General features: G+C 43.8%; 1 protein-coding gene across 2 annotated transcripts in view; it reads left to right on the forward strand.

Annotated features, from left to right (window-relative positions):
* Positions 1-16,632, forward strand: part of LOC132390842 (rab11 family-interacting protein 1-like) — a 58,260-nt gene extending 41,628 nt beyond the window's left edge. For both annotated transcript variants that reach the window (XM_059963385.1, XM_059963391.1), the window contains exons 6-7: positions 8,075-8,228; positions 9,222-16,632. In XM_059963385.1, coding sequence (XP_059819368.1) covers positions 8,075-8,228; positions 9,222-9,410 — 343 coding nt within the window. In that variant the 3' untranslated portion in view covers positions 9,411-16,632. The remainder of the gene's footprint in view (positions 1-8,074; positions 8,229-9,221) is intronic.
* The last annotated feature ends 8,780 nt before the right edge of the window (positions 16,633-25,412 follow it).

Consider the following 25,412-nt stretch of genomic DNA (forward strand, 5'->3'; position numbering starts at 1 on the left):
TGAAACTGTAGTGCTGTGTTGCCGTACCACCCCTCTGAGAAGAGAAATTACTGATATTTCAGATCGGTAAATGGGGAAGAGATGACTAGGTTAAAATACTCTCTACTATGGATCTATACAAGTTTGTCAAGGTTTTAGATAGCATGCCATTACAAGACTTCTAAGAAAGCAGAGGTACCTTGTAATGGCACTTGTGTGCTGGTCCCAGGTCAGGTCCTCTGACATGATAACACCAAGGAATTTAAAGTTACTGACGCCCTCCAACTCCGATCCTCTAATGAGGGCTGGCTCATGGACCTCCAGCAGCCAGAGCTTGTGGGTAGTGTGTTCATGCACATCATTTTGAAGAAGCCATTCTTTGGCTATCCTTGGAGAGAGTATTGAATGTGCTCTGACCTGCTCTTCCTGCCCAGATGATTTTTATTTTAATTACTTATCCTGTTCTGTGTGGGTTGACACCCTTCCAAAATCTCAGTCCCATTTGATGCATGAGTGCTTGAGTTGCCTCTTGGTTGTTTTTTTTTGCTTTAATTCTGACCCAGAGGCAGTTGGGGAGATGTCTAGACCTGTGGTTCGTAGCACTAAGCTGCAGTAGTTCAACATGCAAATTCAGGCTTCGGGCCCTGCAGGATGTTCTGCTGCTTTGTAACTCCAGCTATCCTGGTTAGAATCAGGTTTGTTATCACGGATGTATGTCATGAAATTTGTTGCTTTGTGGCAGCAATACAGTGCTATAAATTTCAATTTGAAATGTTTTAAAGTGCAAAAAAAAGCGGTGTTTATGGGTTCAATGTCTGTTCAGAAATCTGACGGTGGAGAAGAAGCTGTTCCTGAATCATTGAGTGTCTCTCTTCAGGCTCCACCTTGATGGTAGTAATGTGAAGAGGGCACGTTCCGTGTGGTGGGGCGTTTGTGTTTCATTGTTTACTTTCACACACAGGTGCAATAAAAACTTGCAACAGCATCATTTAAACAAGAACAGGAAGACAGATTACTATCTGAATGGTGTCAAGTTAGGAAAAGGGGAAGTACAACAAGATCTAGGTGTCCTTGTTCATCAGTCACTGAAAGTAAGCATGCAGGTACAGCAGGCAGTGAAGGAAGCTAATGGCATGTTGGCCTTCATAACAAGGGGAATTGAGTATAGGAACAAAGAGGTTGTACAGGGCCCTGGTGGTACCCCACCTGGAGTACTGTGTTCAGATTTGGTCTCCAAATTTAAGGAAGGACATTCTTGCTATTGAGGGAGTGCAGTGTAGGTTCACGAGGTTGATTCCTGGGATGGCAGGACTGTCATATGTTGAAAGATTGGAGCGACTGGGCTTGTATACACTGGAATTTAGAAGAAGGATGAGAGGGGATCTGATTGAAACATATAAGATTATTGGACACGCTAGAGGCAGGAAACATGTTCCCGATGTTGGGGGAGTCCAGAACCAGAGGCCACAGTTTAAGAATAAGGAGTATGCCATTTAGAACGGAGTTGGGGGAAAAATTTTTTCACCCAGAGAGTTGTGGATCTATGGAATGCTCTGCCTCAGAAGGCAGTGGAGGCCAATTCTCTGGATGCTTTAGAGAAAAAATTGGATAGAGCTCTTAAAGATAGCAGAGTCGGGGGATATGGGGAGAGGGCAGGAACAGGGTACTGATTGCGGATGATCAGCCATGATCACAGTGAAGGGCCGAATGGCCTACTCCACCTATTGTCTAAACAGCATTCACAATAAAAACATAAATTTTAGTATTATACAATAATTTTGTAATAAATATAATTGGAGCAAAAACACTCAGTGTTAGGACACACGGGATTCTGCACATGTTGGAAATCCCAGCAGCATGCACAATGCTGGAGAAACTCAGCAGATCAGGCATTGTCTGGCTGATGAAAGGTCTCGGCTCAAAACTTTGACTATTTATTCCCCTCCACGGATGTTTCCTGAGCTGTTCTTTCATTTTAGTTTGGTGTTTAAATTGAGTTTTGTCAGTTGGTTCAGAAGCTGAACGGTTGAAGGGAAGTATCTGTCCTTGAACCTGGCGGTGTAGGACTTCAGGCTTCTGTACCTCCTGCCTGATGGTGGCTGTGGGAAGATGGTGTGTCTTGGCTGGAGGGGATCTTTTGGATTTGTGTTTCCTGAGGCAGTGCCCCCTGTGGATACAACAGATGGTGAGGAGCCTGTGATGTATTGGGGTGAATCCGCCACCTTCTACAGCTTCTTGCGTTGCTGTGCATTCGAATTGCCATCCTAGACCACGGGACAGTCAGCTGAGTGTAGACTTGACTCAAAGAGCTTAAAGCTGGACAAATCTGAGGCATCTGAATCTACACAAATGAAAAGGGGCCCCTACGGGGACCTAATGCCTCCAACAGTTGTGTGCCTTGGTGACTAGAGAGAGATCCACATATTGAAGTTTGCTGATCATAACCACAAGCAGGTCAGAAAGAGCATCGATGGAAACAGTACTGAGTATCAATGTTTGGGGAAGTCCATAAAAATGACAACATTACTTCCAGCTATTGACTTTAAGGATTGGATTTATTTGTTGCATGTACAGTACGTCTATCAAAGCTGTGAAACGTGTCATTTTGTGTCAACGGCTGACACAGTCCGAGGATTATAGTGGTGCCAAGTTTCCGATGACAATATCGCAGGACTGCAACTTGCTACCCCTAACCTGTACTGTACATCAGAATCAAATTTACTACCCCTAAGCTGTACTGTACATCAGAATCAAATTTACTACCCCTAACCTGTACTGTACATCAGAATCAAATTTACTACCCCTAACCTGTACTGTACATCAGAATCAAATTTACTACCCCTAACCTGTACTGTACATCAGAATCAAATTTACTACCCGTAACATGTACTGTACATCAGAGCCAAATTTACTACCCCTAACCTGTACTGTACATCAGAATCAAATTTACTACCCCTAACCTGTACTGTACATCAGAATCAAATTTACTACCCGTAACCTGTACTGTACATCAGAATCAAATTTATTACCCCTAACCTGTACTGTACATCAGAACCAAATTTACTACCCCTAACCTGTACTGTACATCAGAATCAAATTTATTACCCCTAACCTGTACTGTACATCAGAACCAAGCTTGCTAACTTGCTACCCCTAACCCAGGCATGGACAAACTACGGCCCAGGGGCCATATGCGGCCTGTTAAGCTTTTTAATCCGGCCCACAGAACTTGATGAAATTATATTAATAAACCTTGTTAACGTTTTTTCCCCGCAATTCTGGCGTTTTCCCAATAGATGACGCACTCTATATACATTGACCTTTGTTGAGGTGCAGCGTATTACTCCACATTTGCGCTTTACTCTTTGTTCGGCTTGACCTATTTGTGTGAACAGGCGTTCAACGTCATGAACATCAACAAAGCCAGCCACAGATCCAAGTTAACTGACCAACACCTCAGATCCATCCTGAGAATCGCCACAACAAAACTAAATCCAGACTTTGATGCGCTGGCTAAAAAGGGAGACCAACAACACTGTTCCCACTGAAATTAAAAATAAGTTTCTTTGTTGTGTTATGTAAAAAAAAATGCATTTGAAAATATTTTTTTCAATAAGCCTTACATGTTGCATGTCATTTCTGTTAAGTGATGGACATGAGTAGTGCGCAGGTGCACGTACGTTCTCAAAATAAAAAATGCGCTCCAGATCAAATAACGCGCTCCGCATACTGGCGCGCTGTCACTGTTCTGTCCTTGTGCTGGTCGTTGTTGAGTTTTGGCACAGGGGACAATTGAATAAGAAGGAGCAGGACAAGTAGACCTGCATCTCCTACCGTTTTTGAAATAAAGACAGTCAGGAGGAGAGTGATGATGATAATATCTTGAAGGATAACAGAATTTTCAGTGCTTTAAAATAATAACTGTTACTATTAAAAAAAGCTGTATTTTATTCATTTAATTTTCAGTGTTTTAAAAGTCATTTCAATAAATAGCTAAATACCATGGGACTTCAAAGACAGATATTTTGTTGTAATGCATTTGTTCATTTTCAATTGAAATTAAAGCACATGTTTTCTACATATCCCATGATATTTTATTTTCTCTTATGAGGTGTATTACCAAAACACTCCGTCTATCTGCTCCTGTTCCGGCCCCCCTGTCAAATTTTAGAACCCTTTGTGGCCCACAACTCAAAAAATTTGCCCACCCCTGCTCTAACCTGTACTGTACATCAGAATCAAATTTACTACCCCTAAGCTGTACTGTACATCAGAATCAAATTTACTACCCCTAACCTGTACTGTACATCAGAATCAAATTTACTACCCCTAACCTATACTGTACATCAGAATCAAACTTACTACCCCTAACCTATACTGTACATCAGAATCAAATTTACTACCCCTAAGCTGTACTGTACATCAGAATCAAATTTACTACCCCTAACCTGTACTGTACATCAGAATCAAACTTACTACCCCTAACCTATACTGTACATCAGAATCAAATTTACTACCCCTAAGCTGTACTGTACATCAGAATCAAATTTACTACCCCTAACCTGTACTGTACATCAGAATCAAGCTTACTAACTTGCTACCCCTAGCCTGTACTGTAAATTAGAATTGGGCTTAATATCACCGGCATGTGTCATGAAATTTGTTGACTCTGCAGTAGCAATACATAATAAGAAAAAACTGGATTACAGTAAGTGTGTATGTGTTAAACTAGTGTAAAATAGAAATTAAAAGTAGTGAGATAGTGTTCATGGCCATTCAGAAATCAGATGGCAGAGAGGAAGAAGCTGTTCCTGATTCGTTAAGTGTGTCTTCAGGCTTCTGTACCTCCCTGATATTAGCAATGAGAACAAGGCATGATCTGGGTGATGGATGCTGCTTATTGAGGCACCACTCCCTGACGATGTTCTGGATACTACAGAGGCTAGTGCTTATGACTGAGCTGACTGAGTTTAGAACTCTCTACAGCTTGCTTTAATCCTGTGTCGTCAACCCCCCCCCCCCCCCCACCCAAAAGACAGTTGGAACGCTCTCCACAGTGCATCTGTAGAAATTTAAGCGGTTTTGGTGACATGCCAGATCTTCTCAAACTCGGAGGAAAATGGATGATCCGGAGGAAGCCCAGATAGTCGGGGAGAACGTACAAACTCCTTGCAGGCACTGGCAGGAATTGACCTCATTGTGATTGTTGGCATTGTTGTAGTGAGTTATGCTGACTAATCCTCTTTTAATGCTGTGCCACTTTAAATAGTGGTCTAAAGCAGGGGTTCCCAACCACTTCTGCCACGGACCAATAACATTAAGCAAGGGAGCCATGGAGCCCAGGTTGGGAAGTCCTGGTCTAAAGGCGTACATGCACAGTGTGAGTAGATTTGGAAAAGTTGTTTTTTAATCTAGAGGAGTAAGTGAACTACAACAGCTGGGATGTGGAGCAAAAGGTAAGTTGATGGAGGGGCTTTGTGGGTTAGGCAGCATCTTGTGGGGGCAAAGAGTTGAGTCAAGATGCAAGATGAAATGTTGACCATCTCTTTGCTCCCAGGAGTTGCCTGATGGGCTGAGTTCCTCCAGTATGTTATTATGTGGGAGGTCATGGGTGTAGCACAGCCGTGGAACACCTGGAGATCTGAGCACATCCAAGTATTGAGAGGAGGAGATGATGGCCAAGGGAGTGTGGCTTTGTTATATCAGTTTGTAGCTTGCTACCAACGACTTGGAGTTTAAACTATGAGAAGATCAGTTGTAATGTAAGGCAGGTGTTCAGCCAATAGGGGATTTTGTGTGCCCTCTTTTTCTGTGTCCAAGAAGATTGAGGTCTAAACATTGCATGTTTTGTGCTGAGATTTCATTGACTTTTTTCCCCTGATAACATGAGCATCAATTTCTCTAACTTTCTTTCCTCCCCATCCCCATTTCCCCATCCCAATTCTGACTCCCCTCTCGCCTCTTCTCACCTGTCCCCCACCTCCCTCTGGGGGCTCCCATTTCCCTTTCTCCCACGGTCCACTCTCCTCTCCTATCAATTCCTCCTCCCTCAGTCCATTGCATCTTCCACCTATCACCTCCCTGCTTCTTTCTTCATCCTCTGCTCACCCACCCAACCACCTCCTCAGCTCTTGTAGGTTAATGTAACTGGGAGCAATGTACATAATTCCCAGCCACCACCATTGAGTTGGGGCCTTCGTTTTGAGGCTGGTCTGACACGATAACATTATTATCAAAAGGTTTTCAGCGTGCTTTTATTGTGTAGGTTTAGAGTGCAATAAAATGTGTTTCTGCTTTTCTTAAACATAAAATGCTTATCCATTTTACTTGTGGAAGCCTGCAGTCTCACTTTGTATTCTTTCCCCCTCACTCACCTTCGTATTCTGGCTTTAGCCCCCTTCCTTCCTTCCTAGTCCTGGTGAGGGGTGTCAGCCCGAAATGTTGACTCTTTATTCCTCTCCCTAGATGCTGTCTGACCTGAATTCCAACAGAATTGTGGGTTTTTTTTTTAAACCACCATGTTCAGTTGATGGTTAAAGAGAGCCTGTCCTTATTCCATTTGGTCTCTCACCAACGACAAATCCCCTCGCCGCTTTGTACAATGTCAGTGTTGTGTAACACGGCTAGGACAGCACTGAGGTGCAGCAGGAAGTACTGTGGTCTCATGACTCCAGCAGCCTGGGTTCGATCCTCACTCTGCTGCTGTCTGTGTGGAGTTTGCATGGTCTCAGCGTATGCATTTTCTGTAAGTGGTTTTCCCCTGGTGAAACATGGGTTGGTAAGGTTAATTGGTTTGTATGTGTGGCACAGTTGTGTGAGCATTGAACATAGACATCTACAGTACATTACAGGCCCTTCGGCCCACAATGTTGTGTTGACCAAGGAACCTACTCTGGAAACTGCCTAGAATTTCCCTACCCCTTAGGCCTCTAAGCTCCATGTACCTATCTAAGTCTTTGAAAAGGCCCTATTGTATCCGTCTCTCTACCTTCACTGGCAGTGCATTCCACACAACCCACCACTCTGTGTGGGGGAAGAAAACTTGCCTCTGATATCCCCCTTGTCCCTGCTTCCAAGCACCTTAAAACTATGCCCCCTCATGTTAGCCATTTTAGCCCTGGGGAAAAAGCCTCTGACTAGCCACATGATCAATGCCTTTCATCACCTTGTAAACCTCTATCAGGTCACTTCTCATCCTCCATCACTCCAAAGAGAAAGGAAAAGGCCCAGTTCACTCAACCTATTCTCATAAGATACGCACTCCAATCCAGGCAACATCCTTGTAAATCTCCTCTGCACTCTCTGTAGTATCTACATCCTTCCTGTAGTGAGGTGACCAGGACTGAGCATAGTACTTCAAGTGGGTTCCGACCAAGGTCTTGTATAGCTGTAACATTACCTCAGAGCTCTTGAACTCATTCCCATGGTTGATGAACACCATACGCCGCCTTAATAGCACCATCAACCTGCATAGCAGCTTTGTGTCCTATCGACACGGACCCCAAGTTCTCTCAGATCCTCCACATTGCCAAGAGTCTTACCATTAATATGCTGTCTTCAAATTTGACATACCAAATGAGCCACTTCACACTTATCTGGGTTGAACTCAGCCCAGTGTGGCTGTTAGGAAAACGTTTTGCAGCATCAGCGATTAGGGTTCAATTCCTGTCGCTGTCCGTAAGGAGTTTCTACAACCTCCCTGTGACTGCGTGGGTTTCCTTCTGAAGTCCAAAGTCATACAAGTTGGGGGTTAGTGAGTTGTGGGCATGCTGTGTTTGCACTGGAAGCATGGCGACACTTGTGGGCTGCCCCCAGCACATCCTTGGGCTGAGCTGGTTGTTGGAAACAATGCACTTCACTATACATCAGTGTATTTGTGACAAATAAAAGCCAATTTGTAAATCATTGCAGGTTCAGGAGTGGATAGTCAGAGGATCAGTGCAGAGGGATGGTAGGCTTAATGGGCAACTGAGTGAGAATGGGTTACTTTGGAAATCGGTGGATGGTTTTGTTCTGAGGGTCTGTGTGTCATGATGGGTGAATGGCCTCATTCTGTGCTGTAATGGTAAATTCCCTGGTTAAACTGTTTTTCCAGACCCCACCCAGTGAAGCCCATGAGTGCAGTGGAGACGCGATTTAACGCAAGGTCTCCGGAGGAGAATTTGAAGAGCAAGATCAAGAATATGAATGTATTGGTGACGAAGTCTGCTGGGCACTCATTGGTGGTAAATGAAAATCAAACCCTCAAGGTAAGTGAAGATGGATTAATTTTTAATGACCAATGTGTGAAGGTCATGGTTGCTTTTAGATTCAGATTTGTTTAGATCGAAACATATGTACTTTGATAAATTTACTTTGAACTTGTGTCACCATATTCAACCCTGAGATTCATTTTCTTGCAGGCATCCTCAATAAATCCATGATAGAATAATGACCTTAGTAGAGCCAATGAAAGACCATAATAGGAATTCAAGCAGTCTGCAGAAGACAGCCAACTGCAAATGCATAAAAGAAAGAATAATAAACAAGCAATAACTATCGAGAACATGAGATGAGTCCTTGAAAGTAGGAACATTTCAATAATGGGGCAAGTGAAGTTATTGCCACTGTTCAAGAGCCTGATGGTTGGGGTAGTAACCACACATGAACCTGGAGGTGAGAGTTGGGTCTCTGTGGGTTCAGCCAAGTCCATCATGGGTAAAGCCCACTCCTCCATACAGACTGCTGTCGCAGCAAAGTAGCATCCATCATCGGGGATCCCCACCACCCAGGGCATGCTCCCTCTTCACTTTTGCCATCAGAAAGAAGATGCAGGGACTTCAGGACCCGCACCGCTAGGTTCAGGAACAGTTATTAACCCTCAGCCATCAGGCTCTTGAACCAGTGGGATAACTTCACTTGCCCCATCGTCGAAATGTTCCCACAACTATGGACTCACTTTCAAGGACTCTTTTCCCCTCAGATTCTCAGTATTTATTGCTTATTTATTATTAATTTTTGTATTTGCACTTTGTCATTTGCACACTGTACTCAATGATTCTTTTATGGTTCTTGGTGTTGCTAATAATCCCCTCATGAAACAAATCTTAGGGTTGTATATGGTGACATGAATGTACTCTGATAATAAGTTTAGTTTGTGTGGTGACCCTTGGGTGTGCTGGTTGTTAATGTTCCTATTTGTAACGTTCTGTTTGCCGCCTCTGCTGAGTTTGACGTTAATGTTCTTGTGCTCCACTTCGCAGGATTATGATCCTTCTGATGCGGCAGCCGCCTACTCCCAGCTCACCCACGACGAGTTGATCCAGCTGGTGCTGAAGCAGAACGAGGTGATTGCGAAGAAGGACGGTCACCTGCGGGACCTGGAGAGCTACATTGACAACCTTTTGGTCCGCGTCATGGAGGAGACTCCCAACATCCTCAAGGTGGCATAGTAACCCAGCGGGAGGGCACAAAGAGTGTGCGATGGCGAGAAATGCTGCTCTGTGCTCCAAGATAATGTCTTGCACCAACTGCCGACCGACTCGCGACCCACAGACTAAACCCAGTGACTCAGTGGAGCCTGTGCTCCATCTTGCATTCCCTTCGAATCCCCTCCATTCGGGTGTTGATCAGGGTGCCTCCTAGAGTCGCACAGCAGTCACTCAACTCTAGTTGCACTCTGGGATCCCATCACATAGTGGCTTAACTGTCTGGGGTCAAAGAGGCAGGAGAAGGGACTCGGGCTGCAGTGGGTAGTCTTGCTCCACCTGTGACCAACCTGGCCACTTACCTCAACATCAGTGTGTTAATGTGATTCCAATTGAGCCCTGAACACTCTTTTGGGTTTGTTTTGCCATATTGAGTGTAACGGTCAGTACATGCCGCCTTCAACCTGAAAATGTGTACAACAATTTGTACGTCACCGTGTTACAAGACATCCCATATTGGTATAGATTTACAGACCCGCTTCTGTCACTGGACAGCAGAGAATGAATTTTGACATGTTGTAGACAGCCTGACTTTGTGAAGGTAAGCTGCCCGTCAGCTGTGTTGCTGGGCTTTTTAAGTCCTACCTCCCATGTCAAGGCTGCGTGCAAACCCTGATCTGAAAAGTCACCTACTCTGTGGACTTGGAGGAATGGCCAGCACTGACTTTGGGTTCAGTTGTTCTCTGATCTTGTCAATCCATATGCAAACATTTCATCGTCATATGAGGAGACGTCATCAGAGTGCTGTTAATTGTGTTGTGTCCTCTGGATGCTTGGCATTTATTATCAATCAGCTGATTGGCCATTGTTACAGAAACTCAAGTGTGACGTAGTGATGGGGCCTTGTTGCTGATTGGTTGCATGGTGAGCTCTGTGCTTTGCCTGGAATTTTGCCCGCACTGGCTTATAAAAGGAAACGAGGTCTTCATGTTTGTTTATAGAACTGTTTGCGGAAAACCACGCTTCTAGGAATGGTGACAAAATGTTTGCAAATGGATTGCCAAGATTGAAGAGGAATTCAACCAGACCGTCAACATCCTGAGCTGCACTTCGACTTATTTCCAGTACTGACTTTGCTAACAATCAGGAAAGGAGAAGTTGCACCCCACTGTCACGTTATTCGTCTGAGGAATCTTTGCAGTGGGGGTGAGAGGAGGGGAAAAAATACCTTTTTGGCCTGGTGAGGTGTGTGGTGAGGAAGCAATAACCTGCAGGGTGTTAGGTGGGAATGGATCTTAGCTGCTTCTTGTGACCTCCTGTCTCTTTACCTCGGTGTGGAGATTCTTCCTGTCTTTCTTGAATTCTCTTGAATGCTCTTCCCAGCTGCAAACCTCCTCTAGAATTGGAGTTAAAACCCAATTTCTAAGTTCCAGGGTCCCTAATTCACCTATTGGGGTCTTTAAATTTACTAGCTAACGAGATCTGTTTTTCTAAAATCCTACCTTATTGAGTTTGAAAAGCCGCAAAACTGCAGCTGCTGAAAATCTGAGATAAAACCATACGTGATGGACTATTGTGTTTTGACAGTTTCTGTAGAGAGAAAGGGGAAACTTTCTGGGTCAACTGTCTTCCATTGGAGATATTTTCACTTGATAGCACAAGGGGAACATTCATCTTTGGAGATATTTTTGTGATGGAACAGGGTTTTGAGCCAGTGTTTTCATGTTATTCATCATTATATATGCCTTATCTTATGACATGGGCAATCGTGGTCTAGCCATGACAATGATTGTTCTTGGCAAATTTTTCAGTAGAAGTGGTTTGCCATTGCCTTCTGAGCAGTGTCTTTACAAGACTGGTGACCCCAGCCATTATCAATACTCTTCAGAGATTGTCTGCCTGGCGTCAGTGGTCACATAACCAGGACTTGTGATCTGCACCGGCTGCTCATATGACCATCCACCACCTGCTCCCATGGCTTCATGTGACCCTGATTGGGAGCTAAGCAGGTGCTACACCTCCAAGGATGACCCACAGCTAGAAGAGGGATGGAGCGCCTTACACCTCCTTTGGTAGAGATGTATCTCCAGTCCGCCACCCTAATGGCATTATAACCCACCCCAAATTGTCCGTGAAGGTGGGGGTGACTTGTTTTCTTCAACAATTGCAGTTAGTTGAGATGCTTCCAACAGGTCCTGTGGAGGGAGTTCTGGGGTCAAAAACAGTAACGATGTAGAAATAAAGATGAGATTCTGCAGATGCTGGAAATCCAGAGCAACACACACATAAACTGTTGGAGGAACTCAGCAGGTCAGGCAGCATCTATGGAAATGAATAAATGGTCAATATTTCAGGCTGGGGCCCTTCATCAGGACTGAAAGGGAAGGGGGAAGAAACCAGAACAAGGAGGTGGGGAGAAGGATAGCTGGAGGCTGATAAGTGAAGCCAGGTGGGTGGGGGAGGTTAGGATAAGGTAAGAAGCTGGCCGGTGATGGGTGGATAAGGCAAACGGCTGAAGGAGGAAATTGATAGGAGAGGAGAAATATGAAGAAATGTTGAGGTGCTTGAAGTGGCAGATCTAGTAGTGCACACTGGCTGCTATCTTCAATTACTGACTTTCACCACTTAAATGTAAAGTAAGACTTTTAAAACATTGCCAATGGAAAAGTTAACTCACAACAGGAAAAACTCGGCATCATTAATTTCATTCTCTTTTTGGTTTTGAATTGGGAAGGTAAATGTTCTGCAGATGCTGTAAATCTGAAGTAAAAAGCAGAAATGCTGGAGATACTCAGCAGGTCACGCAGCATCTGTAGAGGAAATATTGAAAAGAGGATTTTTCTCTCCACAGATGCTTTCTATCTCGATATACATGTTCAACACTTTTAAAAATATAATTTCAAATTGTGTGCTTGTGGAACTGAAGAATCCCAGATGTTAGTCTGAAATACAGTTGAATATAGATTGCCTGCTATTTTGAAAGATTAACTAGACCATTTCTAAGTTAAGGGACATTTTTAATGTTGCAGTGTTCCAAGTGAATGGTTACATGTAGCAGAGAGTGGTGAAGAGGAGAGGCTGTACCTCAACCTCAATGCAACCTCAATGCGTTATTCACCCCACCCGTCCAAAGCAATTTCCTTTCAGTCCACCACCTGCGAGGTCGGGGCAACCTGTCAAAGGCTGAACAAAGCTACTCAATTGCTTCAATTCCTGAACATAAATTTGAAGACTTGTGCTTGATGGGAGGGGACACATTCCAATTTGTAGAAATGAATAATTATTTCTGAGACAAATCTTTTTTAAAAAGTGTACTTTTTAAATCTGTTGTATTTTGTACTGACTGTTTCCTTTTATTTGCCTCCTAAGCAATTTGATCCTTCCGTGACCTTGCCTTGGCCATTCCACATAGGTAGATGTTGAACGTGGTACTGATCTTGGCCACCTGTACAGGTTGATTGATCATTGATCTTCACCTGTCTGCTGCAGTGGACATTTGTTGGGGAGATCACAGCAAGCAGGCACTCAGACCACTCTGAACAAGTACGGCAAACCCCAGTTGGGGGCAATAAATGGGGATGTAAGAATTCAGTGTTCTCAAACTTGATGACCAGAGGAGAACATCCCACATTGGGTGGGATTTGGAACTCTACAACTTGAGGTCAAGGGTATGATGTGAACCTTTGACAATAATATGCATATTTTAAAAAAAAAATTTGCCCAAGTAGGGTGATATACTTTAACTAGGTCAGATTTTTACCTCGGTCTGTTTTGGTGATTTACGGCATATGAGATTGACTTGTACAGTAACAGATTATTTGGTAGTTTACCATGGAGATTTAAATGTGAGCAGGTACGATTGGGGTGCTCATAAATCATCATCTTAATATTTCAGGCTTCAGGGAAGTGTGTGGATTAGTGAAGCTCCTGTGTGGGAGAGTACTCTGAATGAATCCATACATGCCAGTTTTCATTTGACACAAAAGTATGTTATTTTCAATCAATTGCATCACAATTGAATTGTAGATGTAAATAGATCTTTGGTATTTGGGTGCAAATATTAAACGATTGGCTGAGCAAGCAAGCCAGGACCAGGCTTCGGAGCAATTTTGTGACTTGACAGATAGGAAGGAGGCTGTTTGGCTCAAGGCCACCTTGGTAAGATCGTGGTTGATTTGTGACCTGACTACAGTCCATCTGATGTTGAATTTTGGGTTTTAAAAAATCATTTTTCAATTAAGGAAGTATTTCTTTTCCTTGAATTTAAGATTTTTTTCTTGCTATTTTATCTTGGATTTATACTGTCTACTGTACTGAGAAAAGGAATAATTCTGTAAGCAAGACATTTTGAAAACCAAGTTTTGTGGTACTTGGGGTGGAGGAATGAGTTTGAATTCCCTTGGAAATCCTCAGTGCTGTTCAATTCGAATTGAGGTCAAGGGTATGAGGTGTTCATTTTGAGATCAAGAATAAAACAGATTTTGTTTCAATAGTTTACACAAGTGGGGTGATAAACCTTTAACTAGATCTAACTTCTAACTAGTTTGGTCATTTACTGCACTTGGAGCCAACTTTTACAGTGACAGATTATTTATTGCTGGGATTGAATATAAATAATATTTATCGTCAGTTGCTTGGAAGCTATCCCAGACTTCTTCTTAAAGCCTGTTGTCAATCCACACCCTGTCAGCTCCTCTCGGACTTCAAACAAATTGTCCCTAACATCAACGGTCCAAATTCCTGGTTTGGCCAATCTCTTGTGTTGAACCAAAAGCTCTTTTTTTTTTTCTCTCTCCATTGATTTGCCCTTGTTACATTCCTCATTACCCCGATATTCTACCACTTGCTTATCCACTAGGGGCAATCTGTAGTGGCCAATGAATCTTGCAGTGCCTTAGGGATGTGGGAGGAAACCCACATGGTCATAGGGAGAATGTGCAAACTCCAGCCGGACTGTCCCAGAGTTTGGGATTGGACATGCTTCCCCAGAGCTGTGAAACTCTGCCCCATTGTTCCACCTGATCTCTGTGTCCATTCCCTCCATGTTGGACCCCTTACTGTGAGGTCTCCGTTGTATTTTGTGCATATGATGACATCATTGCATGTACTGGAAGTAATTGCATCAAAAGTATTGACCTTTGTTTATCTCGTTAGGCAAGAGGCAGAATGCCGGGCAGACAGTTGTCTCCATGTCCTCCACTGGTATTCATGACATTGTCTGACTTGCATAATCCATTCCCTGATTCTTCAGTAATGAGGTGTCTTCTTGCCCCAGTGCATCCTCTGGGGCTCCTGGTCACACTTGGCAAGTTGATAATCTGCCCATCATCCCATTCTCCTGCACATTTGCCAAACTGCTCTACAACTTCCTAATTTTGTAAATTTCAAATTTAATTTGTCTTACTGACCAACATAATACCCGAGAACCCTGTTGTAGTAAACTCCGCTGATGCTATAGCATTTTAATAAATCTTCAATGTGGCACAGATAAACATGTTTTGGCGCCTAGGTGGATGTGTAAATAGAGCAAAATTTTGATCGACATAGAAATGCTGAGTAAAGATGGATGTTTTATTTTGGGGGGATTTATTGCTAGACTTTAGGTCTTAAATTCCATCTGATGCCAAATTATCTTGGATTAAATAAATCTGGATTAAGGAAATCTTTTTCTTAGATTTCCCTGCTTTATCTTGGATTCATATTTCCTATTCATCTGAGGAAGATGCTCTCTTCAGCAGAAACCCAGTAATTAATTTGGGAAACTAACTTTTTGTGGTACTTGGGGGTGGAGGGAATAAATTTGAGTTCCCAGGGAAACCCTTACTAATAACTTACTTCTTTGTTGGTGATCCAGTGTGTTCAATTAATATTCTGAGTTATATTTTAATATTAATGTTTGAAGAAATTTATTGGAGAACTACAGTATATATTTGTAGAAGATGACTAGCACAATTTATTGATTAATTTGGGCTGGGGGGGAGAGAGAGAGACTTTGATACTTTAGCATTGCACCCCAGCTTTGTACCTCTGCATTGACTTGAGGACGACTTCTGCAGAGCAGAGGCGGTGGGTATAAATCGAGCTGCTTTCTGCCTGTGACTCACAGGCAATGGGTTTGTGTACAGTTACCGATGCCAAACTGCATGTTGAACAGTATTGGGGATGGGTTGTTTGATAATGGGCTGGAGCAGCTCCTTCAGATGTCAATCTCTGTGAAAGAGCCAGATTGTACTTGGCATCTGAGCTTGTCACCAAGGCTTTCTGATCATCTGTATTGATTTTGTTTGCTGTGATGTAGAGTACTATAATCTTGCTGCTGAGTACCTCATTATACTGGATAGGACACTACTGTATAGGATTCTAGGCAAGCTGAAATCTAGTGGCTGGCAATGAGTACAAGCCACTGATTGGAGGGGGGGGGTGGGGGGAAGAGAGACGCATGTTTCCGCCAGTGTGCAATGATCAAACTAAATCTCAGATCTGTCTTAATAAAAGTTCTCTTCTATTTTGGGCTTCAGAGCCCAAGACTTAAATGGGCTTGGAGCCCAAGACTTAAATGGGCTTGGAGCCCAAGACTTAAATGGGCTTGGAGCCCAAGACTTAAATGGGCTTGGAGCCCAAGACTTAAATGGGCTTGAAGCCACCATCAAAAACACGAGATTCTGCAGATGCTGGAAATCCAGGGCAACTCACACAAAATGCTGGAGGAACTCGGCAGGTCAGGCAGCGTCTATGGAGGGAAATTCAGCCCATATTCCAAGCCAAGACCTATCATCAGGACTTAACCCAAGAGCAGGTCGCTTCTAGACTTCTGCCCCAGACTCTTGTACTCTGGAGCATCAGGCCTCCAAGCTTCACTTCCCGATGAATGTTGAGTCTTTATTCCTCTCCATAGATGCCACCTAACCTCCGGAGTTCATCCGGTATTTTGTGTGTGTTGCTCAATAAGGAGAACTGAATGGTAATTACAAGCAAGCAGAAGCCCTCTCTAAAGCTATTTGAAGAGGAGTAAACTTGCTGGCACTGGTGGTGTGGGGGGGGGGGTGGGGTTTGAGGAAAATGTTGCAGGATATTCAATAGTTTTTAATCACCTACTGAATATTCAGCTTGTGCACATAAAATTTTATGAAAACAGCAATATTTATTCCACAGCTTCCTGCATTCTGACCAGCAAGTGAATGTAATAACACTTTCTACCACTTGGGTGTGTTTTATTACTTAATCTGAATTAAAATACTTCTTATGACAGACGCCTCCTTGTGTCTTTTTGAGCTGCAGTGGTCTGATTGGGTTACAGCTGGGGTCAAAGCGCACGTGGGTGGAGAAGCTTTGGCAATATCTGCAGAAAGTGTGATTTGAGGTATCAGCATCCCTTCCTCTCTAATTCCGATTCACTTATCGAGTGCTCTGAGCCATATCACAAAGCTGAACCACTTCTCTTCCATTGGTAAGGGTAGAAAGACTGCTTGACCATCACCATGTTAGACCTCAAGTGCCATCACTAAATTCGTAGCCTTCTAATCAGATTTGATAATTGCATGTACACTGAAACATATAGTGACATGTTTTGTTGGTGTTAACAGCCAGGGTGTGCTGGAGCCAGCCCACAAATGCTGCAACACATTCCAGTGCCAACCTAGCAGGTCCACCATGTTCAGTCGAGCAGCCCCAACAACAGCAAAACGTAGTCCTTTCTGCACACGCTTTGATATACTCTCATGCACACCCACGCATTTGTGCCTACATGGCCACCTGCATATGTACACACACTCACTTCTGCCTGCAGGTGCACGCACACAGACACACACCCCTCATATCTCTGGCTGGACTTGCAGACATCATGGCTCTAATTTCTGTATGTGCTGACCTATGGGCTTTGGCCATGGAGCCTCAGATTCTGTACTCAGACATTGGTCTTCAGCCTTTGCAGTTTGACTTTTTGGTCATTGGCCTCGGCACTTGCAAATCCAGGGCTTTGACCTCTGAACTTCAAACTCCAAACTCTCTCAGGCCTCCAGCTGCTGGTGTTGCCGATTTAACGGTAATGAGTGAAGAGATTCTACTGGCTGGGCTACTTCTGCCAGTTTGTGGGTCCTAACTGTGGTGTCACTTCACTGTCAGCAAACTTTTTGCTCAGCTGCAGAAAGCTGAGCAGTGTATGACGTAGCCAGTGACCTGCATCCACTCCGACCTGTGTAAGGAGTTTGTATATTCTCCTCTCACTTACTAAAGATGTACAGTTTAGGGTTGGTAAACTTGGAGGGAAGAAGCTGTTCATAAAATGTGTGGGCCTTTGGGCTACTGTAACTTCGCTCTGAGGGCAAATTGACAAACATCTCCTGTAAGGGCCATGCCCCAGATCAGGGCATCCTTCATAGTCAGGGTGGCAAGAGCCTGATGTTGGTGGTTAGTGAGGTAATCGCTGTCCCATGGAGGAGTTGAACTGCTCTGGTGAAATTGATGCTGAGGCTTTCTAAAGCACTGGTCAGACAACACGGAGTATTGTGAGCAGTTTTCAGCCCCTTAAAGGATGTGCTATTGTTGGAAGGGGTCCAAAGCAGCTTCAGGAATAAAAAGGTTAATGTCTGAGAAGCATCTGGTGCCTTTTGGCTGGGATCGAAACCTATCAAACAGGTCTAGATACAGTGGATGTGGAGGATGTTTCCAATAGCGGGGGAGTCTAGGACCAGAGGACACAGAGTGGATGTGGAGAGGATGTTTCCAATAGCGGGGGGAGTCTAGGACCAGAGGACACAGATAGAGTGGATGTGGAGAGGATGTTTCCAATAGCGGGGGAGTCTAGGACCAGAGGACACAGAGTGGATGTGGAGAGGATGTTTCCAATAGCGGGGGAGTCTAGGACCAGAGGACACAGCCTCAGAATCGAAGGATGTCCCTTTAGACCAGTTGCGAACAGACACTTCTTTAGCTAGAAGGTGGTGAAATTGTGGAATTCAGTGCTGCAGATGGCTATGAGGTCAAGTTATGAGTATATTTAAAGCAGAGGTTGGTAGGGTCTTGATTCATAAGGATGTCAAAGGTTAAGAGGAGAATGGGGTTGAGAGAGATAATAAATTAATTCATGGAATGGCCTGATTGTGCTGCTATGTATAGTGGTCTTATGGTAATGACCAAGTTGAAGGGGAGTAGCCATCTCTAACAATGGTCCACATGATCCTCTGCTGACACCCAGTGACCAGAAGTGATAACTGCAACTGAAGGAATTGGGTTGGTTTGTTGTGCTTATATAGACAATAGGTGCAGAAGTAGACCATTCGGCCCCTCGAGTCTGCACTGCCATTCTGAGATCATGGCTGATCATTCACTATCAATACCCAGTCCCTGCCTTGTCCCTATATCCCTTGATTCCCCTATCCATCAGAAATAGACAATAGGTGCAGAAGTAGACCATTCGGCCCCTCGAGTCTGCACCGCCATTCTGAGATCATGACTGATCATTCACTATCTGTAACAAGATACAGTGAAATGCTTGTTTTGCATACTGTTCCTACAGGTTAGTTCGCTAGAGTGCGTTGAGGTAGTGCAAGGTCTTTTTAAAAAAGAACAGGATTCATAATAAAGTGTAACACTCCACAGAAGCTCTCACAAAATGCTGGAGGAATTCAGCAGGTCAGGTAGCATCTCTGGAGGAGATTAAACAGCTGGTGTTTTGGGCTGAGACCCCTCTTCAAGACTGGAAAGAAAGGGTGAAGAAGACAGAATAAGAAAGAAGGTGTGGGGAGTGGAAGGAGTACAAAGTAGAAGGTGATAGGTGCGGGGGGAAGGTGCACGGTCCACAGCAAGCATGTGGCCAATAGTTTTAATGCTACTGCCCATTCCTGTTCCATATGTCGGGTCTACTGCCGTGATGAGGCCGCTCAGGTTGGAGAAGCAACATCTTATTGTCACCCTGCGTAGCCTCCATCGTGATGGCATAAATATTGATTTGCTGAGTGTCTTGTGTTTACAATTCCACAGAAAGTGCAATGTAAGTAGACAAGACTTGGGAAGCTGAGTTATAGGGAAATGTTAACTAGGTTAGGACTTTATTCCCTGAAGCCTAGGAGAATGAGGGGAGTTTTGATTAAGGTATACAAGATTATGAGGGGTATAGATAGGGTAAATTGCAAACAGGCTTTGTCCACTAAGGTTGGGTGAGACTAGAACTAGAGGTCCCAGGTTGAGGGCAAAAGGTGAAATGTTTAAGGGAAAGTCCTTTAATCTGAGTGTGGAATGAGCTGCCAGCAGAACTGTCATTGCAAGTTTGATTGAAACATTAGAGAGAAGTTTGGATAAGTACATGGGTGGGAGGGGTAGGGTCCACTGGCAGGTCAATTGGCCTGAGCAGAATAATAGTTTGGCATGTACTAGATGGGCCAAACGGCCGGTTTTTCTGCTGCTTGTGCTCTATGACCATGTAAGATCATATTGAGGTAGATTGTGAGGTCAAGGGTCTATCTCATTGAGCTAAGGAACTGTTCATTAGGAAGAAACAGGGTTCGGGAAAGGACCAATATCTCATGGTCTTCTGTGTTTCCTCCGCACCCTTGTCTCACGGGAACTGCAGTCACTGCACAAGACGATAAGAAGCTTACATAGATAGAGTGAAGAGCTAGAGAGTTTTGGCTATTATGAGGGGGCATTGTGATCAGATCTGAAGGATTATTCTAAAGTGGACTCTTCCTTTAACAAGAGAGAGGGAGCAAACAGCTTGTGTGCTCTTTCTGGGAGAGAGAGCAACAGAAAGTCTGTGAGTTGCCTTGGAAACTGAAAGGCGGCCCTATAGGATGGACAGCTCATACTCAGCACTTGGAGATATATGGAAGGTCAGTTGACTTCTTAATCAGACACAGAAGAGACATGACTCCAGAGGCAAGAGGGACACTAGTGAGGTTTGTGTGCCCACAACAAACTGTGTGCTCACAGTGTGGACAAAGGAGTGAACGGTGGAATGCTATTGGTGTGTTTAACCACGACCTGGGTTGATAGCACCACTGTGGAAATGGTCCCTTGTCTGTGGTCACAAGTTGGCGACTGTAAGTTTCAGGAGCTGGAGGACGACATGGAGGATCAGCATTGGAAGACAAATCAACTCTCTATCTCTCTCTCTCCAACTCTACTCAAATCAAATTCCAGAACTGAACTGATTACTTACCATACCACTGTAAGACTGTATCACCTGATCACCTGAGCTGGGGGAGCTTGGGAACCTTATTTACTCATTAATACATATACTCTGCTAACCTGTTTGCCTTGTTTTATATTACTTTATTCACGTAGTTACTAATAGAATAGAGTTTATAACAGAAGACACAGACTCCAGGTGCTTCCAATTCTGCTGGTTCTTTTTAACCCGTTACGGGGTATGTAACAAATTGGGGCTTGTCTGGGATATCAACAAAAATTAGTAGGAGCCATTCTAAAATTTGTTGGGGGCTTGATTGACTAGTTGATTTGATTGGGGAAATTCCATTTCGATTTGTGTGAGTGTATTATCAGCAGAAATGGAGCTTGAAGTTAATAAGTCTGTGGCAGAACCAACCCTGGAGGCATTGGATGATGCTAAGAGGGATGTACTCTTGGGAATTGCTTGTAAGTTAAAAGTTAAAGTGCCCACTTGCATGAAGAAGGCTCAGATACAGCTGTTAATAGCACAGCATTACGTAGCTGAGGGGAAATTTGAAGAGGAAGTGTTGGAAATGTTTGCTGAAGGTAAAGTACTTACTGAGGCTGAGGTTCAGCTTTAGGTAGCAAAACCGAAATACAAGTATGAGTTGAAATTAAAGCAGCTGGAGGCTGAAGAAGCAGGAAAGCGGAGGATACATGAGGCTAGAGAGGCAGAAAAATGGAGACAGTTCGAGAGGGAGATGTGGCAGCGACAAGATCAAATGTCAGGTAGGGGTAAGGAGCTGGTGGTACTATTTATTATCAGCCAAGAAATTAAGGTAGTACCGCCCTTTGATGAAGCTGAGGTCAACCAATATTTCCTACACTTTTAAAAGGTGGCCCAGACTCGGAAATGGCCGAGGGATGAGTGGGCTGTCGTGTTGCAATGTGTGTTGAAGGGGAAGGCTCAGCAGGCGTTTTCTGCCCTGACCCTTGAACAGTCAAAGAATTATGATACAGTGAAAGTTGCAGTGCTTAATTTCTTGAGTTAAATTCTTAAATTATGCTCTTGAGGAAATACGGTCTGCCTCAGGAATTGCTGCTGCAGTTCTACACTGCAGTCATTGAGTCTGTCCTGTGCACCTCCATCACTGTGTGGTTTGGAGCTGCCACCAAGCAGGATAGAACCAGACTACAGCGCCCAGTGAGGACTGCCGAGCGCATCATTGGAGCCTCCCTGCCCTCTATTGTGGACCTGTACTCTTCCAGGTTGAAGAAGAAGGCGGGGAACATCATAAAGGACTCCTTCCATCCTGCATACGGACTGTTTGAACTGCTTCCGTCTGGTAGGCGCTTCAGATCCCTCCAGACTAAGACTAATAGGCACTGGAGAAGTTTTTCCCCTACTGCGGTCACTTTGCTGAACAGTTAACTGCCGGTTAACTGTCGGCTAACTATTACTTGGATTGCACTACTTGTATGTATAATCTATATTTTCATTTATATTTATCATTATTATTGTTATGAGCAGAGAGACAACATCTGCCGGAAGTAAATTCCTTGTATGTGCCCAGGTACTTGGCGATTAAAGTCTGATTCTGATTCTGATTCTAAATTCCATGAGTTGGTTGCAGAGGCACACAGACAAAAGTTCAGAGATTTAAGAAAGACCGGGAGCCAGACTTACGTGGAGTTTGCCCATGAAAAACAAGTGTACTTCAATCGCTGAAGGGGTAACTGAGGCTTTGGACAGCTTGAAAGAGCTGGTTGTGATTGAAGACTTTAAGAAGTGTGTTCCCACTGATGTAAGGGCGTACCAAGATGAAAAGGATGCCACTGCCTTGCGGGAGTCTGCTGGGTTAGCAGACGAGGTTGTTTCAACCCACAAGGTTGAGTTCACTCTGGATGGGATTTTCCCAGAGAGTAGCTGGGAGGATCAGGGGAATCTGGAATTTGAAACTGGGTCTGGTATTGAAAGCCTAGAGGAGGCAGCTGTCCCGATTGCCTGTGTTCAGGTTGTTGAAGCACCTGTGAATTCCCAGGGTGTCGAACCTTGTGTTGAAACTCATTTAAGGTCTGAGGTGTCTGACTCAGTTGAAAAGGAATGCAATCTTTTTGAGTCAGATGGAAATAAAGGGTTAACCTTGGTGCCAGTGGAAATTGAGGATTCTCAGTCACTTGTGTCAGAAGGTGTTTTATAAAAGTTGGTGATGTTGAAAACTGGTGAGGTAAATTTTACTGAAAGTATTGAGAAAGGTGCTGTTTCTGGATTTTTAAATAAAGAACTTGTGAAGTTTGGACTGGTTTTGTGACCTTTGACCCTGCTTTCAGGAAAATGGCCTGCAGAAGTATGTGAAACTCTGTTGAATTCTGTTTTTGCAGTAGGAAGTAAACAGCTGCTAGGTCATGGAGCTGCTTTTCATGATTGCAACGTGGGGAGGAAGGATAGTTTTGGTTTTGACAGACCACCTGACTGGGTTACTATAGAGACGAGTCAAGTTAAAAGTCATAAGAACAGAATAGATGGATTGTTTGGGAATTTTCATAATGTAAACATGGTCTTCGTAAGCTTAGTGATGGTAGTGAGTTTGGTAAACATTAGGCTGGCACCTATCCAGGGCGCAGTTTATTCAGCAGTACAGCCAACAAGCCAGCTGACACACACAGAGACACTGATGTGAACCCCACATGTCTAGAAGCATGTCTAGAAAGGCTGCCGACGCAGATAGCAAAGACAGGGGTTCAACATATGAGAATTTGTCAGAGACTTTTCTACCTTCCATGTTACATCAGGATCTGGGTAGTAAGGAGGATGAGAAAGGTTTGTCCTGGTCCAGGGATGAATTTATAGCGGAACAAAGCTGAGATTCTGAAATTTCTGCGTTAAAGGAGACAGCTGTCACAGAAGAGGAGGTTCAGAGAGAGTCAGTAGGATATTACCTTAAAGATGGGGTGTTACTGAGGAAGTGGAGACCACCTACAGTGCCTGCAAGTGAGGATTGGGCCATTGAACATCAAGTTGTGGTTCCCGAAAGTTTACAGGGCTGAGATTTTAAACATGGCTCGTAGTGTGCCTTTAGGTGGACTCTTTGGAGTGAGGAAGACAGTAAACAGGATTATGAAGGAATTCTACTGGCCTAATTTAAGAAAGGATATTATGAACTTTTGCAAGTCTGTGGTAAAGGCACTTATAAAATTTTTCACACTAGTAGGTCTACCTAAAGAAATCCAATCTGATCACGGTAGTAACTTTACTTCAAAAACATGTTAGGGGATAGTTAAAGAGTTGGGAGTTAAGCACATTGTGTCATCTGCATATCACCCAGAGTTCCAGGGGGGTTTGGAGCAGTTTCACTCCACTCTTAAGACGATGATCAAAACATACGGTGTGGAAAATGGATGAAACTGGGATGAAGGGGTTCCCCTACTCCTATTTGCTGTTAGAGATTCAATTCAAGAGTCTTTGGCGTTCAGCCCGTTTGAACTTGTTTTTTGGTCACAAAGCTAGGGGACCTTTGACCCTACTCAGAGAGCAATGGTCAGATCAGAATGTGTGTATGTTCGTGCTTAGTTATGCTTTGGAATTCAGAGACAGACTTAACAAGGCTTGTGACCTTGCAAAGCAGAATTTACAGCACTCTCAGGTAAACATGAAACGTTGGAGAAAGGGCCCTGGAGCTGGTCCCTCTCCTTACCAACCCCCTTCAAGCGAGATTTAGTGGACTATATGAAATAATTAAGAAAATTGATTCTTTGAATTATGTTATTAGAACTCCTGATCGATGGCGGAAGGCTGCACAGCTCGTCCACATAAGTATGATCAAGCGTTATCGTGACCCCGACCCTGCACCTGTGAGTACTGTTATGACAACAGAGGAGATTGTGGTGTCTGGTACTGGGATACCAGATCATTTTAATGAACTCCATGTAGTTTCCACAAGACTCAGAAATTATGATGTTTTGAAAAATCTTGGTGGAAAGACTCAACATTCGTAGTCAAGGCAGCAAAAACAACTGAAGAGTTTAATTAACAAGTATAAAGGTTTATTCCCTGACATTTCAAGACTGTGCACGGCTGCGGTGCATGACGTAATTGTAGATGAAGTTGATCCCATTAAGCAACACCCTTACAGAATAAACCAAGACAAAAATAAAATGGTTGTACAAGAAATTGAATACATGCTAACAGCCGGCATAATTAAGCCATCAGATTCTGTACCGATGACAGGAAAGTTAATGCCGTCACTAAGACAGATGCTTATCCCATCCTGAGAGTGGATGACTGTACTGGCAGAGTGGAGAAGGCTAAATACCTTGCAAAGATTAACCTGTTGAAAGGTTACTGGTGTGTTCCTTTGACAGAAAGGGCTAATGAAATACCTGCATTTGTTAGACCATCTGGATTGTATGAGTACAATGTTTTACCCTTTGGCATGAAAAATGCTCCAGGGACGTTGCAAAGGATGATGAATTCAGTGATTCAGGGTTTAGAAAATACAGGGGCTTATATTGATGATTTGTTTGTATGGAATGACACCTGGGAGGAGCATATCTCAGCAGTAGAGAAACTGTTTGAAAGGCCGTCCAAGGCAAATCTCACTGTAAACCTTGCTAAAAGTGAATTTGGCCACGCCACTGTCACGTAACTTGGCTATGTAGTAGGCCAGCACCAACTGGCACCTGTGCAGGCCAAGGTTTGGGCTATTGCTGAGGTTCCCATTCCGACGGGCTAGAAAGCATTAAGAAGGTTTTTGGGAATGGTTGGGTATTACCATAAGTTTTGTAAGAACTTCACAGACATTGTTCTCCCCCTAACGAAACTCCTAGGGAAGAGTGAAAGATTTGTGTGGAATGACCTCTGCCAAGAAGCACTTGACCGCCTGAAAACCATCCTGTGTTATCACCCTGATTTCAATAAAC

Source organism: Hypanus sabinus, chromosome 1 (genome assembly GCF_030144855.1).
Source record: "Hypanus sabinus isolate sHypSab1 chromosome 1, sHypSab1.hap1, whole genome shotgun sequence".
In the NCBI taxonomy this organism is placed as follows: domain Eukaryota; kingdom Metazoa; phylum Chordata; class Chondrichthyes; order Myliobatiformes; family Dasyatidae; genus Hypanus; species Hypanus sabinus.